General features: G+C 41.5%; 1 protein-coding gene across 9 annotated transcripts in view; it reads left to right on the forward strand.

The window, feature by feature from the left end:
- Positions 1–14118: 14118 nt before the first annotated feature.
- Positions 14119–27912, forward strand: part of PROX1 (prospero homeobox 1) — a 142270-nt gene continuing 128476 nt past the window's right edge. For 4 of the 9 annotated variants that reach the window (XM_069608556.1, XM_069608558.1, XM_069608559.1 and 1 more), the window contains exons 1-2: positions 14120–14694; positions 21737–23522. In XM_069608556.1, coding sequence (XP_069464657.1) covers positions 21804–23522 — 1719 coding nt within the window. In that variant the 5' untranslated portion in view covers positions 14120–14694; positions 21737–21803. Of the gene's footprint in view, positions 14695–15204; positions 15273–21736; positions 23523–27912 lie in introns of those variants that run through there. The other 5 variants (XM_069608553.1, XM_069608555.1, XM_069608557.1 and 2 more) reach the window with 3 other exon arrangements.

Genomic DNA, 27912 nt, shown 5'->3' on the forward strand with positions numbered 1-27912 from the left:
CACTCCCTTTTGGTTACTATTTAGTGTCACAAAAGGAATGAATAGCCATTTACAACTGTGGACCACTTTTTCATTGGTGCCAGAGACAATTGTATGGCTCAGTCCGACCCTGACAGGCTGGAAACGTGATAATTGTCTGGTGCCACTGCAACAATGGTTTATTTCTTTGCGTAAGCAATTTGGTGTGTTCCCTAGCGTTCTTCCTCGTTGAAATCAACCACTTTTCAAACAGTGATCTCAGGGATTAACCGAATAGTTCGATCTATCACAGCAAAATATTCTGAAATGGTTCCAAACTATTCCACAGTTCATTTATTTATGGGTATTTTATAGGTAACATACCAAGCCTTTATTTTTTGATGTATTGGACAGATCAAAGGACATTACAGATGTACAGCTTGTGCATTAACAAGTTGGAATCATCAATGGCAAATACAATCACAAACATTAAAAAGAGAAAGGCGAGGAGGAAATGAGCCTATGAAAGGTGACCTTGCTCCAGGTGGGACCAGCCTTTTGCTCAGTGGCATCTAATTCTAAAGAGAAATTGGAGATGAAAATTTGGCAGTTCTCATGACTGAATTTCATAGTTGCAAAAATCATTAATTTAATAAAAAGCACTCTTCAATTGCAACTGATTTAGGCATTTTCAGTCATGCCAAGCATGCACTTCTTTATTGGCCATTTACATTTTGACGATATAAAGGACTATTTTCAAACACTGAAGATGGTTAGTACTGTGCATTTTGTAAAGATTGTGTGTGTGTGTTCATTTTCTTGATCATTTAAATCAATTTTTTATAAAATATGTGATGTATACACCCACACGATGTATTATTTGAAAAAGACTAAGGGTCTTCGCCTAGACTAAGGGCCTGATTTACAAAAGCATTTACCAATGGGAAATCCCATTGATTGATAAATGCTTTTGTAAATCAGACCCTACGCCTACACCTCGGCTACAGCCATAGCTCTAGATAAGGTTTTCATGTGGGGATATTTTACTCCGTATGTATTGGAGGTGGCAGTAAATTTATTTTAGGGAGAACAAAACTAATGCCCATTTCCAATGGAAGCATTGTTGGGGGTGTAAAGATACAATTGAACTCTAATACAGATATCTTTTCATAATCCATACTTCCTTGCTGCTATTAATTCATGCAAACTAAAATAAACATTATTATCCTTGCGGTTTTCTTCAGATCAGACAGTTATACTATCAGATGTCATTTCTATGGCTCTGCCCTGCTTGCCCCCGATCTGAATACTTTTATGTATGTAGATTTATAAAGGCATTTCACCTAAGCACTGTACAGACTAAAATTAACAGTTACCAAAAATAATTAAAAGCAATTACAAATTAACCAACGTGACGTATACATTTAATTCAAGAATAGGTCAGATTTGGTCGGAAAGAAGAACGGAAAAAGTCAGAAAATTAAGAGAGGATCATACAGAGGAAGAAAGGTTATTGAAAAGTTTTGGGACCAATAGGGAACAAAAGCGGAACGGAAATGGTGTATAAAGAGGGTGGGGAACAGTCATAGCAAGTAGGAAGAATGAAGTGTACAAGTAGGTGCGTAGAGTAAAAACTGAGAACAAAGATGATGAGGGGCAAGCCCATGGATACTCTTGAAAAATACACAGAAAGTGAACCTGACGGTAGGCAGGAAAGTGAAGCCAGTTGTGTGTGACTAGGGAAAGGAAGAGGTGAAAGCACAGAAAACACATGGACCAATTAAAACTAGAATAAAGAGGAGCAAGAGCATAAGCAAGAAGGCCGGCAGGAACAGAACAACAGTAATAAAGACATGGAAATACTGTGGTCAAAATGTTTTCTTCAACAAAAGACGTTAGAAATGGTCGAATTCTGCAAGTGGAATAGAGCTAATAGTAGCAGGACTGAGTATGAAGAGAAATAAGGTATAAAACAAAAAGGAAGAGTCAAAGATAACATCTAAATTACGAGCAGAGTAAGACAGGGAAGAGAATTAGGAAGAAAGGAAATAGATAAAGGAGGGGGCCAAACATAGTGAAATGGGGCAGGGAAAAATTTCACCAAGGTTAAAGTGACGAGACTGAGAATGCATCCAAAGAAATAGAAGAGTGGAGTGAATCAGAAAAGGAAACAAATAAGATCAGAGAGTCATGTACAGGAAAGTGTCAGTGATAGCCAATTGACTGAGTGATAGAAGACAGAGGGATGGTATCTAAGGAAAGGTGTAACCATCCGAGGACCCAGTCAGAGAAAATCCAAAACTTAAAGTTAGAGACTTTCCGACCCATGTAACAAAGTATGCATGATTGGAGCGATAAGTAGAAAAACGTGTGAACAACATAAGATATAACAAAAGACAAAAGAGAGGAACAAAGAATAATAGAAAGATCCACCATGTAAAAAGCAATGGAAATCTTAGGAAGAATTAAGAGAGAGAATTGCTTAGCATGACAAGGAGAGGTAAGAAAATTGAAGACGTGCAGAAGAGCTGTTTTAGCAGAGTAAGCAGGATGGAACCCTGAATGTAAAGAAGGAAGAATAGAATATTAAACTTCTGATATAAGGATAGCTGAGAATAGACAGCACATTCCATAAGTGTATACAAGAAAGGAAGGAGAGAGATGAGGCGGTAGTTGGAGGGAAGAGAAGATTCAATTATGAGAATAGTGGCATGCTTGAATGAAGAATAAAATATAACACAAAAAAGAGTTACAAAGAGGAGTCAAATATAGAAGAAAGAGGGGATATTCTAGACGTAGGTGATGCTAAGAAAAGGGATCCCAGGGAGCTCTCAGTGGGATTAGCCCGTTGAAGCAAAAGAGAAAGTGGGCCTGATTTGCAACGCATTTTTCAATGGCATTGCCCCATTGTAAAACACTTGTGTAAATCAGGCCCAGTGAGTGCTACAAAAAAGGGGAAAAACAAGAAAATGAAGATGAGACAAAGAAGAAGGGACTGGGGTGAAAGAAGAATTAAGATATATATCTGGCGCTGTGTGGGTGGAAGGAGAGAGCAGGCGTCTATATGCCCCTTTCTTCTGATCTTTTGTTGGGAGCATTTATAGTCCCCATTTTTTGTTGGGAGTATGTATGAACCTGTTTAAGGGAGTAAAAGATGCCGGTACACAGTGTATTTGTATTTCTGGGTGCAGCATATTTAAAAAGGTTGCATGGGAGATATTCATTGATACGGTTATTTGCAAAATAGCCACTAAGATTAATTAAAATTAATTAGCAGAGATTGCTAATTAACATGTTCTTGATTAGCAAATAAACCTATTTGATTAGCAATGTTGTCCTCATTTTTGTTCCTGGAAGTTATTTGTACCCAAGACATAAAATGAGAAACAATACAGCAGTTTTGTGTACCACTGAAGTTAGAAATTAGTGATGAGTCAGGCCTTGCAAATTCTTTATTCTGCTAGACCTGAAGGTCGATTAACTTAGTTTACCTACTCGCCCTAAGAGAAGTGCACTTGAGCCATGGCAACAGATGACAACACATTTAAATGTGCTCTCTATAAAAGTTTACATGTCACCACAAGCCCACTTTATGTTTGGCACACTTCTGCCAGCCATGCACAGGAAAACCTTTATTTGACATTTACTGCAAAGTAAATGGTAAATACAAGTTTCAAACAGTCCTTGCAAACGATACTCGCCCTCATCTACTCGACTATGCAAGTGGGTGAAAAGACTGCGAGCTCTGGAGGAGTGTATTCAATATGTAAGAGGAAAGAGTACGAGACTAAGCAGAGTGGATGGGATAGCAGGCAGAAACCGGGGCAAAAAGAGGGGGAAGATTGTAGTTTGCAGTCATCTCACTTTCAGAGTAAATGGTATAAAGCAACAGGATGATAAGATAGAATGTCAAAGAGTATATGATCAGTTCATGGGCTGAGCACCAGTTGCTGCAACCAGCAAGTTGCAGAATTAGGTTTGCCATCAAAAGCATTTCATTGTGTGATCATGTACATTTGCAAAAGTCTTAACTCGTCAATATGATTTATCCCCCCCAGCTAAATGAAATATTAATTGACACTATGAGATTTAGATACACTAACCTAAACTTTACTGTAAAGCATGGAGATGATGCAGTTTTCTACAGCATCAATACTGTAATTATGCATTGTGTAACAACATATTTTAGGAATGGAATTGCATGACTATTTTTAAAAACAAATAAACACATACTGGTCTTTGCCTGACAGGTTATAGTGTACTTAATAAAAGTATCATCCCGATTACTTCTGGTTTGCAATTATTTGAAAAAGAAAAAGAAATTATTGCCTAGCACTCCCACCCAGGCCTTTTGCACTTAAGAGTGGAGGGGATGATTACTGTTGCACTCTTTCTCCGTTAGCCCCTTGAACTCGCAGAGAACAGAGAAAAGAGTGTGAAGAGAGCCCAGAGTGCAAGAGAGGCATATATGCATGGTGAGCTGTGCTTTCATTGAACAGGGTCATTTAAATAGCAAGCTTTGCTACACAAGTGTCAGTTTGATTAGCAAACCTATAGCAAATTGCTATGCGACACCGCTTATTTTATGGCTTGGACAATAATGTTCACCTTCAAAATGTATACTGAAAAAGTGGGGTGAATGTAGAGATTGCAGGGGCAGATCTGGTTGTGGGTTACCTGTGGCTGGCTTGGGGCCTGTGAATGTAAGTGTGGCAGTTACGAGGAGTGGATTTGGAAAACAGAGACAGATTTGCTTGTTGGGGATGGAATAAATGGGGAGTGCTTTGGGGTACTGAGGTCTGGGGTATATTTGCTTTATCAATATTTGAGGCGGAGAAAAGTTTAAATTATTTTTGTTTTTACACACTAAGAATTACATAAAGGCAGTATATGGTGCATAGGATACCTTTTTGTCAGTGTTTTTGTTGTAGGCAGCTTTGCAGGCACTCTTATCAAAACGAACGATGGAGATCCGAGGGAGCCCATTAGGCAACTAATATGATCGTCTGCAACACCAGTTGTGGTTTTGAACAAATAATTCCCAATCTTCTGTTATTTGTTTTAATGTACTAACGAATACACTTTTTTTTCTTTGTAAAGGTTTTCTGTATGTTTATCTCCTTTTAGATTTTATCATTAGCAGTACTTGAAAGTGCCTAACCTGTATGTGTCAATAGGTGCACTTTGTCCTCCCTATTGGGTGTTTTTGTAGCAATGTTGTTCTTTATAGGTTGGTGGTTTGAGCGGCTGCTACCGTTGCTGTTATGGCAGTCACTACCATTGGCTGGCAAGTGCAGTCACTAGCTGCTAAACGAACTGTTGCTTGAATCACAGACAGACTAGCTTAATCCACACAGTGGTTGAATTGGGTGACCTTCTGCACTAGGTGAGAATATGTGTGCCGAATCACGGGGTAGGCAATGTTGTTCTTTCCTAATGGGAAGGTTAATGATTGCTTTGTCGCCTGTGCAGGTTTGTGTTCCAACATATTTGTCATAAGTGGATATTTTAAACCAACTGGGCGTGATTTTCAAACGCGTTTTACAGTGGGGCAATCCCACTGAAAACTTTTGTAAATTAGGCCCACTTTCTCTTCTATTGAATTTAACATTGTTCTGTTGGACTGGGTTCATGAAAAGCCTTGGAAAGGAGAGTGTGATGAGGCCAGCCCTACAGGAAAAGTGATAATGTTTCGAATAGTTTTCATCCACTTGATAGGTACTCTCGATATATTTTTCCTTCTCTTGCTCAGTTTTATTGGCTCTGCATATCTCTTGGTCAGGGCTCATTACTGCCATCTACTGTACCCACAACACTATACAGTACCTCTTGAACTAAAATCCATCACAATAAATAGCCACATTTAGCAAAACCGAGACAGGTTTATAATGTATTTTGTGTATTTTAAAGTTGTGTTTGTTTTTTAGCATGATAGTAATCATGCATACCCAACTTACTGAACGTTGTAAATATCACTGTCATACTGAAACCTGCATATTGTAAGGTTATCTTTGGACACCTCTGTGCTGTTCACTCACTCGATAAACCTGCATCTTTCCTTGTGCTCCAGTTCGTCACATGTGTCTTTGCAACTGACTTGATGGCTTTATTCAGTTTATCCAACCTTGCATGGCCTGTCCTTGCCGGGGTCTAATGCATAAGCAGTTATTTTCAGTGGCCTCCCATCTCCGCCGCCCTCCTCATTTGCTGTGAACTCTTGCAGTTATTCCGGATGTGAACGTGTTCTTACCCATCTAGTTATTCATTGTTTAATCCTGTCATTTCGCATTTACGCCTCAAGAGCATTCTCATTTTCAAATATTCTTGTTTCTGAACCATGTCCTTTGCTCGACGAGGAAACCAGCTTTGTGTTTTTATAAAATAGCAAACTCTGTGATGAAAATAGAGTTCATCATGCCCATCCATCCCATTTATCAGTTGTGAGTTTGCAATGACGCAGGAGTTGCAAAGTCTGCAGTTGAACTTTTCTGATCCTGATGGCTCCGTACAAATTATAAGGTCTTGTATAAGTTGTGTGCTAAAATTAAGAATCATTTGCAAAAATACGCTTAGTTTCAACTCGAATAATTTCTGCCACCTATTGCCGTTTTATTGTGGACCTCGTTATAGTGCCTTATACTGACCAAGGACTAATTCCAATGGACGAACATACCAATGCACATACCTCCAACCAAAGTACTGTGCTACTGTTAAAAGATGCTAGCCCAAACGCTGGCTACCCACACCATTTACAACTCTGCTGCTTTCGTGCTAGGGCCGCCATTTAAACAATATTTTTTTTAAAAACAAAAGTGCCCTTTAGTTAAGTTTGGGCAGCATAGTTTTGCATATGATCTCAAGCTTGAGTAGTCTTGCATTTTGAATTTAGTGTAAGCTTTTAAGCAGCTGGTGTGGTGAGTTTCATACTATACAGTACTGATAAATATACATTAAAGTAGTCTGCAATACGAGGAGGTTGTTCCCTCGATATCTAACGTTCTGTCACCAGTCCTTCAGAAACGTTCTATTTATTTTTGATACTTTTTTAAAATAAGTTTCTCTTTCTTTAGGCTTACTAAAATGTAATTTTGTGATGAGAAAATCAATTAAAGCGCTTATTAACATTAGTTGTGTTATGTATGTAATATCAAACTGGAGTCTGACTTATCCAAAGTCTGCATTTAAAGTTGTCGTATTAAGTCTTGGCATTAGTAAGCAGTGGTTGTTGGTAACTTTACCTAAATAGTGTTTAGATTTGTATGTACATTTTTGGCCTAGTGTCCTCTTTCATGTATTTATTTTGCCTCCCGTTAAAATAGACACATCGTGGGGTCAGTGAATTACATTTTAAGATCCCCTAGGAGTTGTATGCTGACTTTTTAACTATGTTAAGGTCTCGGCTCAATCCCTTCTTTTTCTCTCTCTATAAATTGAACTCCTATAGACAGAATGTCTCTGTAATATGCGTTGTAAGTAATTTTTGTAATTCTTATATTAATGAAAACATTTGACAGCTGCACCACAGCTCCGTAAATGACTTCGAAGAGCCAGCATTTTATTATGTATGCATGTACTGTACTTATATTGCGCACGAAAGTCTCGACACCTAAGGGCATCAAGGTGCAGACTATTGAACCTTACAGCATACAGCAAATACTAAGCCGAACAAGACCCATTATTTAGGGAAAAACTGTGTTTTCAAAGAACGCCAAATGATCCTCTGATAAACGAAAAGGTGGAGGCAGATTATTCCACAATTTAGCAGCCTGAACGGAAAGGGCTAGTCCACCCCACCTCTGAAGTCTAAATTTAGGAACTGTCAGAAGCCCGGTGGAGGATGACCTAAGATGGCAGTTGGGGGCATAATGGCTGAAATGCCTTGACAGAAAGGACGGTCCTTTGTGATAATAGGCGTCATGGACCAAACAAAGGCCTTGAATTCAATATGTTTTATTACCTGAAGCCAATGTACCTCATGCAATGCCTGAGGAATGTGTTCAGATCATTTGAGCCCAATAATAATCCTAGCTGCTGCATTCTGGATGAGCTGTAATTTTGCTGTGGATTTTTGAGGACGGCCCATATAGACGGTGTTGGAGTAGTCTAACCGACTTGACACAAATGCATTCATCAATTGCACCTTTGCAAGGAAATCAAGGTAGTCCAAAAATCTTTTCAGACATTTTCAACTGGAGGAAACTGCTAATGGTGAGTTTGCTAATCTGTGTAGAGATGGACACATCTAGCTCTAAACAGATGCCTAGGTTGCAAATGGCGGCGGAGGGGACTAGACAGGGACCAAGAGAGACCGGCCAATAGACATCTTGCCAAGTCTGCTCGTTGTTAATGGAGACTTCAGATGACCCTGTGTCCACAGAGGAAATGAGTGCTACTTTGTTTGAGCATACTAAAATATATGTTGTCTGGATATGTATTTGCATGCAATTAAAATGCATCCAGTTTTTAACTTGTACCATACAATTTGTAAATGTCCCGAAGCCTTTGGGTTACCCAAATGGAGAATCACTTGGGTGTCGTCAGCGTGCTTAAAGAAAACTAGTCTAGTTTTGTGGATTAAATCAGCCAACGATCTCATATATAAGATGCAAAGAAGTAGACTCAATCAAGAGCCTTGAGGGACTCCACAGTAAATGTGTTTCTCAGAGGAGAGAAAAGGAGGCAGAGACACCTCTTGTGCTCAAATTGTAAGAAAAGATTCCAGCCATCTCTAGGCAATGCCTATTAATACCTAACTTGGATAGTCTTTCCAATCAGATTGTGTGGTCTACTGTGTTGAATGCCACGGACAAATCCAATAGCACCAAAGCACCTAATTTTCCAGTGTTGACCCAGCATCTTAGATCCTCCAGTGCTGCCACCAGCAATGATTGCGTATTGTGCACATCGTCCAACCAACCTGAGGTATCCTCAAAGTGTTGCAGCTCGGAGGTTACCTCTGCTTCCATCAGCTTACTGATGTACGAAAACTGAGCAATTGAACTGTAATTTATGGGATAACTGCGATCTATGGTGACTATTTTCAAAAGTGGTGTCACTACGGCAATCTTGAGACTATGTGAGAATTGTTTGTTATTCTACATTCCTGATTATAAGTAATGCTGATGAAAATAACACTATTGACAGCATAAATGATGTACTCCACGAATTGGATTGTCTTTCTGCTAAGCAACATTTTGCACCACTATTGATAAACGGAATGGTACTCATTTTATTGACCTCGAAAGAATGAAGTGATCATGTGGCCTTGCTTCCTCCTCAAAAATCATCTACTCGGAAGCGTTCCTAAGCTACTGTACTGGCACGTTCATACACTCTACAGATCACTTACTGATTACTATGCTTTATTCCTTCCTATAATTGCGCGCCCACTCTTTATTTCATATAATTCTTCTCACATATACAACCCAAACTTTTCCTTGAAACTTTTACCTGTTGTCACTGTGAAACGTGTTTTAATCTTGTGTCCTGGGATCTTGTATGCATTTTTTGGTCTTTTCACAAAACATCAGTTAGGCCAGCAAGATCTAATTCTGATGACTCTGCCCCAGGTAGAGCCCAATTAATATTTTGACTCTGATGACTAGTTTAAAATTTGCTGTTCTCTTGGTTCGGATTCTCCATTAGAAATGCTTGATCACAAAATAAAACAGTGGATTAATGTACGTTTGTGCAAATTGTCCACCTAACCGGTGACCAAAGAGCGTGCAGTCAAAACTGCAAACAGTGACCCAAACACAGGTCGGTGCTAAATTTCTAATAGACAATACATTGGCTTATTGGTTTTAGGCAACACGGTGCCCGATGCTTGATTTGAGGAGCTATTTTTAAATGCATTTGTTTGTATCCCAAAAAAGTGCTAGTATTGTATATGAGGTTCATACTTAATCCCCTTACTAGATAACGAACCAAGGACATGGGTGGAGAACATGTGCTATCAAAATGCAGTGTACAAAATTAAATCTAAACCAAACTGTAGATACTCTATTGGCAGGTTGTGGAAGATTGTATGTCGCATGTTATATTATTGAGTACTGGATGTGCCGTAACCAAGTAAAATGTACCCAGAAAGACAAAGGGCTTCGTCTTTGTTGTCAATCTCTGCCCTGGTACTAAGGATTGTTCCAGCGCAATAATCCCTAAAGATAGTTACATTGGAACCTGACAACAGTGCTCATCTTCGTGTTTGAGCACATTTCAGCATAGCACTTCTTGTACTGGCTCACAGTGGGTAAAAGGTATCAGTGTAAAGGCTCTGTGTGTGGCACATTGTCACAGCTTTATCCCCATATCTCTAGAACTCCATTCTGAGTATTCTAAGAAGTATTTGTGTATTTTTGAGCTGCAAGAGGAAGCACAAATGTTTCCTACTAGCCAAACATTTTGGCCCTCAATTATTTTTGGGCAGTTGTGGTTGCAACTTTGATGTAGAACCAGGAGTCCACTTGTGGCAGTACTGCGGTTTCAAAGTAGCACCACATAACACACTAATAAATGTTCTAAGGAACAGGGCTCTCCTTTCTGAATCGCGAATGCCTTCAAAATCACACCAGAAGATATCTGCGCCCTTCCAATGGGTGCAGGTCCCGAAAGACAGTGAAGAGTGGATCTGCGGACATTAGTTTTAGGTGCTGTTGATTCTGCTTTCCAGCAATCTACTGCTTGTGACTGGAAAGAATTGATCACATGAGATTCTGCAAATACTTGAAATTCTTTTTGTTAAAGAAACCATGGCCACACCCTGATATGCTGTCAAATAACAGTCATGTTGTTATGTTCATGCTATGATATGATTGTTTTAGTTTAGTTTGTATATGTTATGGTTTTGATGTTTTATGTGAAGCTTAATACTAAAGCAGAGCACAGCAGTATGTGTGTGTAACGTCACACGGCTGCCTGGCCTGATCTGATTTCGGGAAAGTACGTCTCTAAACAGGTTTTGTTTTAGGTGTTATAATAAATGCTCAGAAAACATGACATACATTTGGGCAACCTGCAGAATATCATAATCCAATTAGGCTCTTTTACCATTTCAACATTTTTCATACTGTACATTCTGCTTGCTCCTGCTTTATCATTCTCTATAAATATAGTATACTGCATTAGTGACAGGGACTTCCTCTTCCTTCCTATCATATTTGTTTCCTAGGCTACTATGGTACGTCAACATGCTGTGTAAGTCACCACCTGCCTCCCCAGCACCTTCTTATCTTTCTTCTTCCTCATAATTCAGTTTTGCTGAATCATTTTCAGATAGACTGCCCTGCTGATGTAATTTTCAGCTTTGGTGTTCCATATTCCTTTATGTGTTCACGCCCCTCTGAGGCCTCAAACAACTAAACCAATGTTACATTACAATGAAGATGTCTTCCGCTGACAATGATGCTTGAAGCAGCAGCAAGTCTCCCCACGTGTGCATGCATTTCAATGCTCAGAAGTCACTGACATATATGTTATTTCAATGTGTGTTCTCTGATGATGTCAGCTGTGATCAAGGCATTCAAGGATGGAAGTTCAATACACGCAATAGTTTCTTATGCCACTCGCCTCTCTTATTTTCCTCGCTTTGTACATGGTCGATTGCAGATTATCAAAGTTGTTAGAGTGTTGCACGTGCTTTATCTGTTCTCTGATTAATACATGAATGTACTCTTTGCCAATGTACATACAGATATGGTGCATCCAACTGCGATATCGGGTAGGCATGGATGTAATCCTGACTGCCTATGTTTTGGAACAGCAGACTCATGGACTAATCTAGTTTTTAGCTAGTCGGCTCCTTTACTAGGAGATCTGACTTACAAATGCTTGTATGAACGAATTCATCTGATTCTACCCTCTATTTCAACATGATCTGCTCAGCAGCTGTACCGTCAATTTTATTTTTTGTATGCCTTTTATGAATGTGAGATTGCCGCCCCATGTTATGTGGAGAAACAAGTGTTCTCTGTTGTGATAAAACTCTGTGATTTCTGTATCCCTCCCTATACATGGCAAATGGCTTTATTTGTTCCCAGCGTAAGGTGGCGTCTGCTTGCTCAATTCATGATGCTGCCATATAGTGCCACATTCCCCCTTGAGCAGCTTCAGTGTGCTTTGATAGAGCGGAGACCTAAATGGACAGGTACAGAAAATGTGCAGCAGGAGTCCTGATGGCTTATGCGTCTTGCATCAAAAGTCGACATTTTTCTGTTTTTATAGACACTGGACCTTTCTCCAGGGAAGAATTGGATCGCTCTGCAGGGAACCTTTACTGTAGGCAGAGCCTCTCAGACACATAGTGATGTGCACAGTGCAGAAAGGTGTTGCAGGGCCTCTTGAAATCAGAATTAAGAAACTAGGGCATGATGGAGTAGAAGGGTGTGGGGAGTAAGGACAGTACCAGATACTATACCGTACACTTTGTTTTGACATATTTACATTACAAATATTTAAAGTTTGGGAGACTTAAGGTATGGTGAGGTGGAAGGAGGAGTAAGGACAGTATCAGATACCATCAGGTACAGATCGTTTATGCATATTTACTTTACACATAAAGTTTGAGGCACTGGATTATATAGAACACACATTTGTTTCTTCAAATGCTGTGGATGGGATTAGAACCCTCGTTTCCGAGTTCAAAAGTCGCCGCAATGCGATGCAAATGATTCCTTCGCTACTGCTTTTTGTAATTGTCGATACTTGCAATACTTTACTCTGGTGGTGCTCATGTACTCCTCGTATTTGCCTTGGCACGTTAAGGTGGGCGTTGCCCACACTCCACACATAATAAATCATTAAACCAAAAGTGTAATCAATACTGTATATTCATTGTATCCCTTCTGGCCTGACGTATGCATGCCATCTACACAGCAGGGCATTTTTCTATCAGGCCACGCCTAAGTTTGCTTGCACAGATAGAACATGCAGGTGAAATTCTAGGCAGCTCTAAAATGCTGGCCGAACCGAACTGCAGATTTTAGCATTTTGTTGTTTGGGAGGCGAGGTGGCTAAATTGATCCTCGATACGAATTCCCCTCTTTTTCAATATTGCTTATTTTTGGGCAAATCGTGTGTATCGCTCTGGGCCACAGTCCTCCTTTCTATCAAAGTTGGAAGTGCTTAGAAACGGACTAAGGACAGTTGAAATACTGTTGTATTCTGTTCACACTAAATGTGTTTATTATAATACATTGTAACATCACTTTTTATATGTAGAACGTAATGCTGGACAATTCCCACTTCCAATCCCTGTAAAACCTGGAGTTTGCATTGCCAAAAACGTTGGTATTCAAATTATTGGCTTCTAAATGGTGAGAGGTTGAGTTAACCTCGCTGGAATTTCAACCTGTAACTGTTGGTCGAGCAGAGATCTGTGAAGCGAGCCCTTAACTTGCTGAGTTACCTCATTGGCGTGCCTTACTTTCCGTGCCTACGGGTGATTCGTTTTGCAATATTGCCATTATGCGCACTAATTTTCTTGTCATAACATTGTTCTGGATCTCGGCTTTCCTAGTGTCCACTCTGATAAGTCTGTCGACAATATGCACAGTTAGTGCCGTGCCACCGCTCACAGAAACCGGTTAAGCGTTTTATGTCCAGGCCCCCTGCTTTTGACTTGTTTTGTGTCGGGTATTCATCATAGCGCTTAGAAATGTATGAATGTCATAGTTAGACTTATATAAGACTTAAGTATTGAAAATCATACTAACAATTTTGTTCTATTTAAACGTCTTTCCTTTTTGTTTCTTGTTTTTTTTTATTTATGCATGTTGTGATATTTACCTTCTATTTTAGCAACAAAAGAAGAAGTCTCAGATGCTGTGCATTAGCTTTCGAGAGACTTTTGATTTTCGGGTGCACTCTCCCATCCCTGCACTTACTTTGTTGGTCAAACAAAAGAACCATCAGCCTTCACTCTTAGGGATTCGTGTAGGCTGGCATGGAACAAACACCCTTTATTAATCATATAAACCGCATCGTGCAGAGCGTGTAAAGTTTTTGTAAAGTGTGTGTTTGTCCACGCGTTCTCTCTTTATCTGCTGTAGAAAAGGCACTTACTGAATTTCAGATCCAGTTCTGTTTGCGCCCCCTCCCCATTTTGACCATAAGCACTTCGAAGCTGTGTCAGTTCGCCTAGTCCTCTTCGTTCCCTAGACAGAGTGACAGGCAGACGTAAATCCTTGCAAAGTGCTGCAGTGCGCGCCTCTGGGGCACTTTTATTGGTCCCGGTGGCCCCTCTCCTCCTTGTCTCTTGAACGTGCTCAGAGGTACTCCTCCTTTACTCTGCTTGCCTCACACGCAGCGCTTCTGCCTCCGCGGAGGCTGACAGCCTTGCCAGTTCAGTATCCCCCTCCTCCGCCTCCTCCTCGCTTTGATTCCCCCTTTTTTCTCCAAGTTCACTATCTCCAGTGCATCCCGGAGGGTCCCCTCTCCGGATTGGCCTGGGCGGGCCCTACGTCAGCCGGCATGTGATGCCCTGTCTTCCTGCTTCCTTCAGCCGTGTCTTAAAGTGAATCTTGTTGTAGCGCAGAACCTCAGCTGAGCCCTGCCTGCAGGAGAGCAGCACAGTGACATCCAGGGAGGAGAGGAGAGCGGCGCACGGGAGCACTGCCTGCCGCCCTCCTCCAGCCCCTCCGCCTCCCATGCACACACCCTCCCCTGTCACAGCCAGCACTCGTCGCTCCCCTTTCTCCCCTTCACCCTGCAAAGTGGACCCGCGTCTGCTCTTGGCACCGAGTGAGTATTTTTCTAGCACTTGCTTTCTATTTAATTATTACGTGTTGTTTGTCAGTTTCGTGTTTTTTTTATAGAGTATGGAGGGGTATAACTAGATACACTGTTGTCTGTTCTGATGACAACACCACGAGTGCACATGTTTAAATGAATGAAAAGTAAAGCACGAAGCAAGAAAGCGCTCTGGGATCATCCGCAGTAGCTGGAGTGTAAGCGATGCCGGTGGCTGTGTTTCTAGTGTGCAGTTTGTGTTGTTATTTATCCGCCTGGCGTCTTTGCCCCTGTACTCTTTGGACACTAGAACAGTCACAGCAATCTCATCTTTCGCTGAGCGCCCGTGCTCCTGCCCCCCTTTCAAACTCCCAGCGCCTGTCCTCCGCTTCTCTTTGTCCCGGTTATTGTCGCAGCCTTCCTTTTTTGTCCCTTCAATTTGCTTGTAATTTGCATGTATACTTCCCCCTTTTTTTCGAGCGAGGCTGGCAGGGATGTTCCATGAGTTTTCAATCACCGTGACAGCTGAAATATGGGAGGTCAACGCGATCTACTCCGTGATAATGGCAGCGCGTGGTTTCGCGGAATAGGTAAAGAGCGAGGACTGGGTGTAGGGTTTGTGTTGGTAATGTGGAATTAGCTGGCGTGGCTGTGCTGATCTTAGGACCTGTCTAGGCTGCCAGTTAAAGTATATCTTCTCAATCTTACTTCAAGGAAAGCTTAACATCTATTAGTGGAAATTGGTACAGTAGCAAGGCCAAGTGAAGGGGTTGCGGGACGAAAGCGTTATTTCGAAAGGGGAAACGTTATTTTTTAAAACTTAAACGCTCTCATGTGCCATTCAATGATCACCTGTCATGTCTTGAAAATACCAGCTCTAAAAAATGACGAAGACAGGGGCGCAAGAAAGCACTCTTCATTTTTGTCATTTAGAAAAGCTGTATTTGTTACGAGAGGCTACGAGTGTAATGGGATGGTCAGTGGTCATGGCGTTTGAGAGGGAAGCCTTGGCAAGCGCACCCCGCCTCGGGATTGGGCACGCCTGGCTTCCCCTGGCTGATCCTGTGTCCTTTTTTTGCACGGGTCCTGGTTTTGCTCCCCTAACTGTATCGCCAAGGGACACCCAACGGCAGGAGACATGGTGATTTCTTGTGCTCTCTGTGCTGCTATTGTATGCCTGGCGGATCCGGGCAGAGTGCGCATGGGCACCGCCAAGCAGGTGTGTTGTGTCAAGAAAGGCAGGTGCAAGCCTTTCTTTTTGGCTCTTCTTGAGGCGGGTGTCGGATGTTGCTGGTAATTTTATGCGTTTATGGCGCAAGCAGTTTGATAAGGAGCGGATGATTGAAACTTTCAAAACCTTGCTTGGAGCACGTTCTGGCACCGGATGTTCCACGAAGCTCATAGTAAAGAACTAATTAAAGTAAGGCCAACGTGTTCATTTTTCTTTCCAGCAACGGCATTGAATTGGATGCCCCTGTCGGGTCCGGTCAGCGTGCCTGTCTTTAGCGTGTTAACTTTACGCCCCTAGCTGCTGGTGAGGTTTGCTTCAGATGTTACAGCTGCCCCCTCCTCGCCAGTGATGCCTGCCGCGACTTCACCTTCTATAGGTCTCTTATCTTTGCACCCACGTCTTCGGGTCTCATTGGCACGCATATGGCGCCCCGTTCTAATGCGTGGCTCCAGGCATCGCCACTTCATAGTTTGCGGATGGAAATCTGGATTCCTCTGTGGTGATCACTAGTATTTCCTATTGGTCATTCGCCTAATAAAGGACGCACAATCTGGACCACAATGTAAAACGCATACACTAGTTTAAACTGTGATCACATTTTAAAGGTCGGCGTTTGACATTTTAGGTGGTTCACCACTGTAGTGAAAAAGATTACAAAGAGAAGCAACAGACACGCGCCTTCACAATGTCTGCACAATTACCCAATGTTCTTTTATGTGGAGAATTGAGTGTATGAACGCTTGGAGCTGTCAGCCAGTGCCTGTGAGCGAATCAGCCTTGTGCGTTTGTCTATGGCTAGTCCAACATTGCTGACTTGACTTGAAGGATTCCGTATTGCAGACGAGTGCTACTTCGCTTCTTCACGGTACTTGGTGCGCTTCTAGATTATTTGCAATGGCACTCTGATTTATCTGTTGTCCAGCACAGTGTGTGACTTCTTATTCCTTCAGCTCCACCATCCCTCTTCTGTGGTGTGTGAGCTGTATGTGAGTTTACTGTAAACTTTACTCCACGTAAGTTTTCTAGGCATGTTGCGATATGTCAATACTATATATCTCCTCCTTTATGTACCGTAATTCAGGTGATGTTGGTAATGCTGCAAAGGTCAGTTGGCCTTTGACAGTACACTAGGGGGCAGATCAGCGTGGCTTTGAGTAGGATCACTTCCCAATGATAGGCGTGCTGTAAGTAGACTTTATCAACACTCTCTGAGCGGATGAAAAACAGCATTCAGCAAGAAGAGGGTAATACATGTCAGCCAACCGATTAAACACTGGTTATTTTCCCTCAGCCAAATAAAAAAGCTGTGTCCCAGACCTAGAACTTATTCTCGTAGCTATGCCTAATCATTCCTGGACTGCACTTGACATGTTCGGCTAATGAGTATATTCATTTCTACACCTATATTTCTGTAAGAATCCCGTCCTCCTACTCCTACTGGGTCCTTTACAATATTGAAAATCATACTAATACAAGTTTATAAAAAAGCATCACCTTTTGAGGCCCACATCAGCTCTCCTGGGTGATGGTGCTGCAAATCTTGAATGAATGAAAGGGATACTGTGTCATGGCACCATATGACATCCAGTATGTTTTAAGATGCATCTGAGCAAGAAGGAAAACAAAAAAAGGTCTGACTCGATGTTATATTTTGGGCTCCAGTTCATGTGTACAATGGATTAATGATGAAAAGAGCCGTTGCGTATGTCTTTGTTGATATTTGCCCTTCAAATATTTTACATGTATAGCAGAGAATGAACATTTTGAGCCCTGAGCATAACTTAGGCAAAGTCCTTATTAAACTAAGTAACATATACTTTTCCAATATGCCCTAATCTGTAGTTAGTTTAGGACTCCTGGTAGAAGTTGAACAGTAAATGTGACACTCTCTAATCACCAGTCCATCCGGCTGGGAAAGACTCAGGCTCCAGAACAGGCACCTTAAAGGAGTCGGTCACTTTAAGTGCGCCGCTCACAACATGATGATCACTGACAAACACGGTGCCCGCTGTAAATGAGTTACATAGTATGTGAATCTGAATTGTGTCATTTTATGCCTCTATTTAGCAAAGGCGACCGACCTTGGTCGGCAATTGAAACTCAGAGTTTTCTTCAGTCACTCTTACTTGTTGAATATTGCTTTGTCGAATTAATATTTTTCTGCACTCTTCTAGAAGTGTTGTTGGTACAAATATGTTATACGCTTGGAAGGGTTGAGTATTACCAAGCACCAACATATTATCTGTACCCATCAGACATCATGCCTTCTGGATTAGTCTTAGCATAGGCCACAAAAGAATACAAGAAAACGTGTAACTCATAAATAGGTTCAATGCATATTTAGACACTGACCCTGTCATGATTAAACTGCTGTCAGTCTACAAGCTGCTAGACATCTAACTAGCTAAATATATATCACCAATGGGTTGAGCACCAAATACATTGCTAGATGTTAATCATACACATCAATGTGCTACTTTCTGTAGTTCTCTATTTGCCAACTCTCCAAACTCTCTCCCTTTTCTGGATCTTTCTGGTGATTTTGAGTTTACCAAGAATTTTGTAAATTAAGTAAAAATAAATTGCTTTAGAGTAAGGCTTCATAATACTAAAGGAGACCTTTACTAAAGGTTGTTAGTCAGTGGACACTGAGCGTCAGTTGAGAAGCTAACTCGGCATCAAAAAAGAAAAATAAATGCCTTTCACCAAAATAACACAATCCCCAAGCACACTTGTTGATTGCAGAGGGTAACGTGTTGTCGAATGTGGGTGTCCACATTCTCATGGAATCTACAATTCCATTTGCGCAGCAAATACTTTGAATGCCAATGTTGTGCTCGAAGTTTCGCGATTTTGAGAAATTCATTTAGAATGAAAAATCTATTTATAACATCAATACTTACATGCATGTTTCTACCTCTGTATTGCTTTATTCTAACAAGCAACATACAGGCTTTTTGATTAAAACATAGGCATAATTAACAAGGAAAGCGGCTAAATGAAGCACAGTATTTATTGTCCTATTGTGTAGTGCATATATCTGAAATGTAATGCCAGAAAAGGTGACTTAACATACAGGTACAGCTGTCAACTTGAACCATCACACTTAAGATTGTAGTCGTCTCATTCTCAAATTTGGGTGTTAACATATTTTCTCGGATTTCGGAAGTGCGATGTCCAAGTGTGGGAATAACATCTGTATTCTTCTTCAATTATGTTAATTCCAACCATGAACGATTTGTAGGGCATGCATATTCATGTGGAATTGGATGTTTCATCCTTGCTTCCCGTGGACATTGGCTTTTTGTGATTTTACTAAATTATGAAACAAAAATAGTTAACAATATACAAGTACAAATGTTCCCCAACTTCCTGGCATAAAGTTGAAACATCACACATTCCAATGGCAGTTGATAGTGCATAGCCTGTTGCCTGATATGGTTATGAAAAGATTTAAAGTGACCCATCTCTGCGTACCCAAAATCCAAATACATGTTTTGTGTGTGTGTGTGTTTGTGTGAATGAATAGTAGAATATTTATATTGACGCTCTAAATATCTGTCTATATCTTATCTTTGTGTCTGCCCATCTGTCTTTCTTCCTAGTTATCTGTGTTTTTTTTCTATCTCGCTAACCACGGCCACACACACAAGCACAGTGTATGTATTCAGATAGAAATAGGTAGTTGTGCAGGGATACTGGTATATGCTGATTATAAATAGGGCGCACATAGAGGACCTGATTCACAGAAGCGTTTTATGATGCTGCAAACCCATTGAAAAACACTATTTTAATCAGGCCCAGAGTCTTTTAAATGAATCCTACCCCCCTTTATTCATTGACTTTTTGTTTTTGAAACATGAAACATGATTTTCATTGTCGTACTATTTAACAATTTTTGAATATTATGATAGAATGTCAACACAATCTTAAATCTAACCTTGTGTTTGCACAGACCGCAACATACTGTGAACCCTACCAAAACTGGACACAAATTGGGTTAATCATATTAACTTGGAATTGGACATATCAAAATTTGGATGCTCCCCCGAAATGTTAGTGGTTGTTTGGCATTCTACCACAGAGTAAAACATACAGCATATTAACCAAACACAGAGCACACGAGAAATAGTGACGCAATTAACACTTTGTAAACCACAGTGGTTTCCGCAACTTCTATATAGGGAATACACTCTTGATTTTAAAAAATGTACCATGCTGACATTTTTGTCTGTGTGCATTAGTAGTTATCCTATAAAATGTGCCCACAGATGCTGTCCTTGGGCGCATGTCGATGTTTTCACAGGTGAACCGAAAGAGATGGGAGACATTCCAGCGATCTGCATGCCGCCTTTGGCAATACATCGTGTTATTGTGAAGATGTGCTCCAGTGAGCAAATGCAAAGTTTAATATTGGATAATTACATCATAAAAGGATGTCTAGTTTATTTATTACCACATTCATCGTAAAGAAAGCAATGGTAATACTTTGGGATGTAGAGCCAATTTGGCATCACAGGTAATAAGTCATGCATTACATGAAAAGCCTTAAGCAAAACACCAAAAAAAGTGTTATCTTTGTATTGTTTCCCAGAAACAGCATCTGCCATTGTTTCGAAGATAGTTTCCTTTCGGACGTATTGTACAAGGCATATGGTAGGGTGTGTAATCATTACATTTTGTCTCTGGGTACCTATCCAAAACAATCTTTTTTTCATTTACAGGAAAGAAGCACACGTATATCTCGACTCATTTGTTTAAAAACATTAAATGTGGTCATTTTGACAACATTCTCCTGAACGAAACCCTGATCTGTAAACTTGTTTGCATTGTTTTCACCTCGTAGGCGGTCATTTTGGGAAGGACCCAGGCAGAATATAGTCAGAGGACGAATCATTGAAAGGAAGTCACCAACCTGTATCTGTATGCTTTTGGACAGGGTTACCAATATGTGTTTCAGGGGCGTTGCTAGGGGGGGGGGGGGCTAAGGGGGCTATAGCCCCTGATCTTTTGGTTGTAGCCCCGGATAGAATCTCAGGAGATACAGCCAAAAGACTAGCTAGCCCCCAGTCCCAACGGTTCCGATATCAGCGTAGCCCCGGGTCTTTTCCAGACCTAGCAACTCCCCTGATGTGTTTCTTAAATTTCCATTCAACGCTTCATCTCTCATCATAAGCTTCAATTCTCCTCAATGTAAAAAATACCTGCTCGTGCTGCTACCTGGATTAAATGGCTGCCTTTGGTTTATTTTCCCAGGAAATAATAAGCATGTCCTTATGTATGTTGTGCATTGAATAGAATCCTAAGCGAACGTTTTTCTTTGTGACCTGTTCATTGCTTACTTCGATTCAGGTATAAGCATTTGAATGTAATTGCATTATTTGGATCAAAATTGAAAACTCTAATTCAAATTTGAAATAGCTTCTTGTTTTAACAGCAAATCTTAAATTGTGAACTACTTTCATCTTCTTTTGTAATATGCATCTCAATGCAGTAAATGTAATCAATTGGTTGTCTGGGTTTGTGTTTTTATAATCTACTACTTCTTCTGAAGATAAACAGTATCATTTTAAGCATTGGTGCAAGGGAATCATATTACTGGTGCTTAAGCAGTTTTACATTTTTTCCAAATGTAATCCATCTTAAACCAGTGGAGCAGAAATATTTAAAAATGTTTCATTGCAAGCAGAGTGCATAATAAACTGCAATAATTGTGATGTGCCGTAAATCCCAGAGCTTTTGCATTTTGCTCGGGATTGAGGTCAGGAAATTTGGAGAAATGTAAAGAAAATGATTCATCAGTGCTTTTGTTCTGTTGGCCAGGGTCCCGGGATTCTCGAGCTGTGCCCAGCTGACAGGCTTTTGAAGATGGCACAATAACAGTCCAGTGATGCCTGACCATGACAGCACAGCCCTCTTAAGCAGGCAGACCAAGAGAAGAAGAGTTGATATTGGAGTGAAAAGGACAGTAGGGACAGCATCTGCAATTTTCGCAAAGGCAAGAGCAACGTTTTTTAGTGCCATGAATCCCCAAGGTTCGGAGCAGGATGTCGAGTATTCCGTAGTGCAGCATGCAGATGGGGAGAAGTCAAACGTACTCCGCAAGCTGCTAAAGAGGGCAAACTCATATGAAGACGCCATGATGCCTTTTCCAGGGGCAACCATCATTTCCCAGCTGTTGAAAAATAACATGAACAAAAACGGTGGCAACGAGCCCACTTTCCAAGCCAGTGGTCTCTCCAGTACAGGCTCGGAAATCCACCAGGAGGATGTGTGCAGCAACTCTTCGAGAGACAGTCCCCAAGAGTGTCTTTCCCCTTTTGGCAGGCCACCACTGAGCCAGTTTGACATGGATCGGTTATGCGATGAGCACCTGAGAGCCAAGCGTGCCAGGGTTGAGAATATCATTCGGGGTATGAGCCATTCTCCAAATGTGCCAATGAGGGGCAATGAAAATGAGAGAGAGGGAGCCCCGCAGTCCATAAGTCCCAGAGAAAGTTACAGAGAAAACAAACGCAAGCAAAAGCTGCCTCAACAGCAGCAGCAGAGTTTTCAGCAGCTGGTGTCAGCTAGAAAAGAGCAAAAGCGGGAGGAGCGCAGACAGCTGAAACAGCAGCTGGAGGACATGCAGAAGCAGCTGCGCCAGCTGCAGGAGAAGTTTTACCAAATCTACGACAGCACTGACTCTGAAAATGATGGCAACCTGTCCGAAGACAGCATGCATTCCGAAATCATGGATGGCAGAGCAGGGGATTCATTTGGAAGGTCAGATAATGAAATGTTTGACTTAGACCCTGGACAGTTCATTGACCGTGCACGAGCTCTGATCAGGGAACAGGAAATAGCTGGCGAGAATAAGCCTAAAAGAGAAGGTCACAGAGAAAAAGAACACGGGCACAACCCCTCTCACCCGGAAGGCAAACATTTAGCTGAGACACTAAAACAAGAGCTACACACTGCCATGTCGCAAGTAGTGGACACTGTGGTTAAAGTTTTCTCATCCAAACCCTCCCGCCAGCTTCCTCAGGTCTTCCCACCTCTCCAGATCCCTCAGGCAAGATTTGCAGTGAATGGGGAAAACCACAACTTCCACACCACCAACCAGCGCCTACAGTGTTTTGGTGACGTCATCATTCCAAACCCACTAGACACCTTCACCAACATGCAGATGCCCAACTCTACTGACCAAACCGAAGCACTGCCCCTAGTAGTACGCAAAAACTCATCAGATCACACTGGCTCTGGCCCGCCTCCTGGCAGCCACCATGCCTCGCTCCATCAGTCACCACTAACAGCTGCCGCAAACTTTGCCTCCCCTTCTTTCCGCCATCCTTTTCCGCTTCCCCTCATGGGATACCCATTTCAGAACCCCCTTGGAATTCCCTCTGGTTCTTATTCCGGAAAAGAGAGAGCCTCCCCAGAATCCCTGGACTTAACTAGAGAAACCACCAGTTTACGGACCAAGATGTCATCACATCATATGAATCACCATCCCTGCTCTCCAGCACACCCGGGCAGCACAGCTGAAGGTCTTTCCTTGTCTCTCATAAAGTCAGAGTGTGGCGACATGCAAGATATGGCTGAAATATCACCTTATTCTGGCAATGCAATATCCTTTTAAAGTATTTTCTGAAAACGTTTATTCAATGCAAATTAATCTCTGTGTTGCGTTTTTTTCAGGAACATCACAAAGCATTTTCATTAAGATGTACAAAAGCACCAATTTGCAGTAATTGGTTGGAATTTGAATTTTCGCTGCAAGAGCTTAGCTGTGCTCTCCTATCGACCCAGGGCCACAACATTTTCTTTCTATCTATTTTAGTACCTATATGTAAAATACACGCGCACACAGATTATATCACAAATACATTATATGAGAATCGATAACAAACATACGACCGTCCTAATTTTGTACAGAGAACCTGGAGAAAAGGACCAGTACATTTTCAAAAGGTGCTTAGCTTGGACCAATATTCTCATTGCATTTTCTTGCTTTACATTTTAAAGTGAAGTGTTCCTATTATGTATTGAAATATGGGGATTTGAAGGCATTTTCACTTGAACAACGAAAACATCTGCTAAATATGCATTCTTTGTAATGACGATGGTAACTAGCAGCTGGTTGGTAGATAAGGATCCACAGGTTTATCTATTCTGGCCATTTCTTTGCCTTCTGTTGTTCATACCTAGTCTTGAGCTTAGTCGCATCCTTACACTAAAATTACTCCCCTATTCTGACATCAAAAGCTTTTTGAAATTCTGTTGTTGATTTCATATTGACTACTTAGATGGGAAACCCCATTACTGGAATTTCCTCTTGATGTTTTTTAATAGGTATTATTATCCAACAAATAGTAGTCATTGTGTTGACCATGAAGGTATGGAAAGTACCGTTAGCTCTGCTGGGTTGTGAACCTGTGACATACAGGTTGCAAACATAACTATGGATTGGGTGCTCACCATTCTGAGATGTCTTACCATTTTTGGAAATGTGGGCCCCATGTGGTCCTTGGTAATGGCACTTGGTGTATTTCACCTCCTTGTTGTTGTAGAACACCATTATGTCTGCCTCAACCTCGTTCTAACAGGTTATGCCCCAAGTATATGAAGCAATCCGCTGCTGTGACATGTTCACCAGCTCTGACGTGTATGTTTCCAAATAGTGCAGTGTGTCGGGCAGCATGTTTCCCGTATTCCCTCCTTAATTTCACACTTGCTTTGCGTGCATTTGTAGACCATATTCACAGTAAATATCAGAGAAATTCAGTTTGTTTGGGAAATAGCCTTCAAGGCATGGAACGTGCTGCCATCATCTTGTTGCAAGCCATCACATTTCCTTCCAGGTAAAGATTTGATGAGCTGGAGCTAACAACAGGTGTTGGGTAATGTGCGTGATACAATAAGCAGGAGCTACCTCTGGGGAACAACTCTAACTTCCACGTGGGATGCAAACTGTAACTTTCTGTCCACTATATGTGGCCTCTTTATGCTTTCAATGCCTTCTATCTGTGTCTGAGTGCTCATTTATACCCACTGATAAACACACAGAGTTAATTGTACTGAGGTATGGATGTATGGCACCAGGAGTCAAAAGTTCTTCTAGGCTCCAACCAGGAGCGAAATAGTTCACATCGCAACGCAATTTCGAACCTGATCTAAAGCATTATAGGTGCATTCATGATCGCATTTAAGGCACTTTCACTGCACAAGGGTCCCTCCACCGAAATTGTAATGGTAGAAAAATTGTCATGACAGATCCCTCGACGATATGAAGAGATATCAAAAGTGGCATCTTGTGACCTTTGCCCCTGGAGACTCCCACACAAATAGCCTTTGCAAAGCCTCTGATCCTGGTGAAATCACAAGAATTAAGTAAAGGAACCTTCCAGAATAAGATACAATCGAGACACAGGAGTCCCAAGGGGGTGCTTAAGTGTTGAAGCTTGAAACTAAATGATAGCCTGACGGTCACTTTGTGTGCCACACATGACCGTTTGGTTTCCTTCTTGGTTGTGCAGGAGCGGCCTTGTGCACAAAAACACCCAGATATCAACGGCATGGGGGTTAGAGGCTCACAACAAGCTCATCTGAAAGTTGAGATGCACAGGAGCGAAGTGTGTTCAAGAGTGACTATAAAGGCAACAGCTGCCACTCTGGTGACCCTACACGATGTTCATGCATGTCAGAAGGAGGCACATATGGCAGCTTCCTGGTGGTCATGATAGAGCAAAAACAAAAATATCATTAAGATTTCTGTTAATCTGTCAACCTTAGTGTAGGAAGTTCCATTTGGCTCCTTCTCCCTGAGGGCAACTAGTCTGGCTTCCCATGTGACTAAAACAGAGCGAATAGTGAAACCCTTTGACCTAAGTCCTGAAAGCCACGTCTCCTTTTAAGTAGCTGAGCCTCTCCTATCTTCCGCTTTGGTGCATGTTGTTGGATCATGTGCACCATATTTCTAGTCATGGACATTATCTGTATAACTTACTGCATTCTTGGAGGTGTAGTATTGTTCAGGCCAGCTGAGCACCGATTGCGGCGGTTTGGAAAAGGAAATCCCAGGAGGAGAACGTTGGTGTTCTGGGTGATATGGAGTCATCTGATAGCCCATGCCAAGTCGAGCGCGTGCTGTATAGTTACTTATTTACGAGATATTAAGTAGTTCCGTGTCAGGTTTAAGAAACTCATGCCAGTACAAGAATGGCAAAAAACACAAGAAAGATCTATACTCTGCAAGAAATGCCATGTCTTACTTAACCCAATAGTAATGTATGACATGACGTGTCCTCCCTCTAAGATGATCTCTCATCTAATAGCTCTCATATTAGGGCACCATCACTTGTCTCTTCCTTAAAGCCGATAAAGATCACCTTGTGCCACACACCCTTTGACTATCCCGAACTTTCAAGATACAATGGGTCTTAAACATTATTTTCCAATGGGCTCATCCCATTGAAAAACCCGCAGTGAATCAGGCCCAGTGTCTGTCATCAATACTGAACTATTATCTCTCAGAAGAGACTTGACAATCCACCACTTCAGACTTTTATTTCCATCTGGCCCATGAACTCTACCCATCTTTACCATTACGTGCTTGCTTCCTCCTAACTACCATTTGCGCCTTTCTAGTGTCTTGTTAAATGATGCCCAAGACCTGATTCCGTAAGGTTTTTGGCTACTTGCATGATCAAATTCTGTCTATAAGTAAATTCTGAAAGGGCTTTTTGCGCATCGCTCGTTTGCGTTGCATGAATGCTAATCACTTCGCGCAAGCTCTTACCTTCAGTCTCAACTTGCGTCTATGGGCGTGGTGGTGGCAAGGAAGCATTTCCCTGGGCAAACGAGCGATGTGCTCCCTGAGTACTCTTTTACCAGACGCAGAGGAACGTATACGTTAGACTGAAGTATATTCAGACCCCTGCTTGCCTGGCAGTGACACACATAGAAACGATCATGCAAAGCTTGAGTGATTCTGTTTCATTTTACAGTTCCACACTTCAGTTTAGTGTGGAAATGTAAAACAAGCATATCAGTTAATGACTCTTTAACGCCTTGCCACTGAAATGCGCTCCTAGCAGCAACCTGGGTGGAGGGCGGCTGGTCAGCCCTCCAGCCAGGTGGGTGCCGAGAGCCAGTGTCTGACAAGAGCCTGGTACATTGCAGCGTAGAAAGGCAGCGCAGCGCTTCCACCAGTAGCTCAGCTCTCGAGCAACATACAGGTACTTTTTGAGAGTAAGGAGATCTGCTTCTGAAGTATTGTGCATGCTTTATGTATTCAGTGCATACGTTTAGAATCAGAAGCTTGCCTTCAGTGCATCACTGTGGGCCTGATGTACACAGGCTTTTTACAATGGTGCAGTCCCATTGATAAACGCTTTCTAAATCAGGCCCTCTATGCCGTGTCTCATCTACCAACTACGGACCTCATTATGGTTATGGTGGTAATGGCAACATACTTTCAATATCTATTTTTTAAATACCACCTACATATTAGTTGGAATTACATGGGATTTTTACAGAATGAGGTACATCTTTACCCCATGCAGTATTTTCTATGTACCCTGTGTCATTAATATGCAATGCACTTCCACATCATGATTAGGTGCTATTTTAAAAGTAGGCGATCTTTAAACTGCCACATGTTTTTACCGTTATCCCAATACTCAGAATGAAGCCGTGTGTTATTATGCAGCCATGTGCATGTTCACTTCTACCTCAACCAAGCAGCCCTCAGCAGAGTGTCTCTGTGTGTACACATGTCTCTGTGTGTGCGTATGCGCATATGAGGGCGTGTGTGTCACAACAAGTTACCTGGTGTCCCACAGTGCCTGGTGCACGCTTTGTAAAACAACAGAAATAAAATTAAAGACCGAAGTATACAGATATAAAATGAAGTGTGAAAAGCGAAAAACTGTGGTCAAATGTTCAGTAGTTCGGTTAAATGAAAAGCCTTTCAGAGAAATTAAAAAGAATTTTAAAAAGCACTAGTTCCGGCAGCT

This window comes from Ambystoma mexicanum, chromosome 4q (genome assembly GCF_040938575.1).
Source record: "Ambystoma mexicanum isolate Mex_15411 chromosome 4q, UKY_AmexF1_1, whole genome shotgun sequence".
NCBI lineage: Eukaryota > Metazoa > Chordata > Amphibia > Caudata > Ambystomatidae > Ambystoma > Ambystoma mexicanum.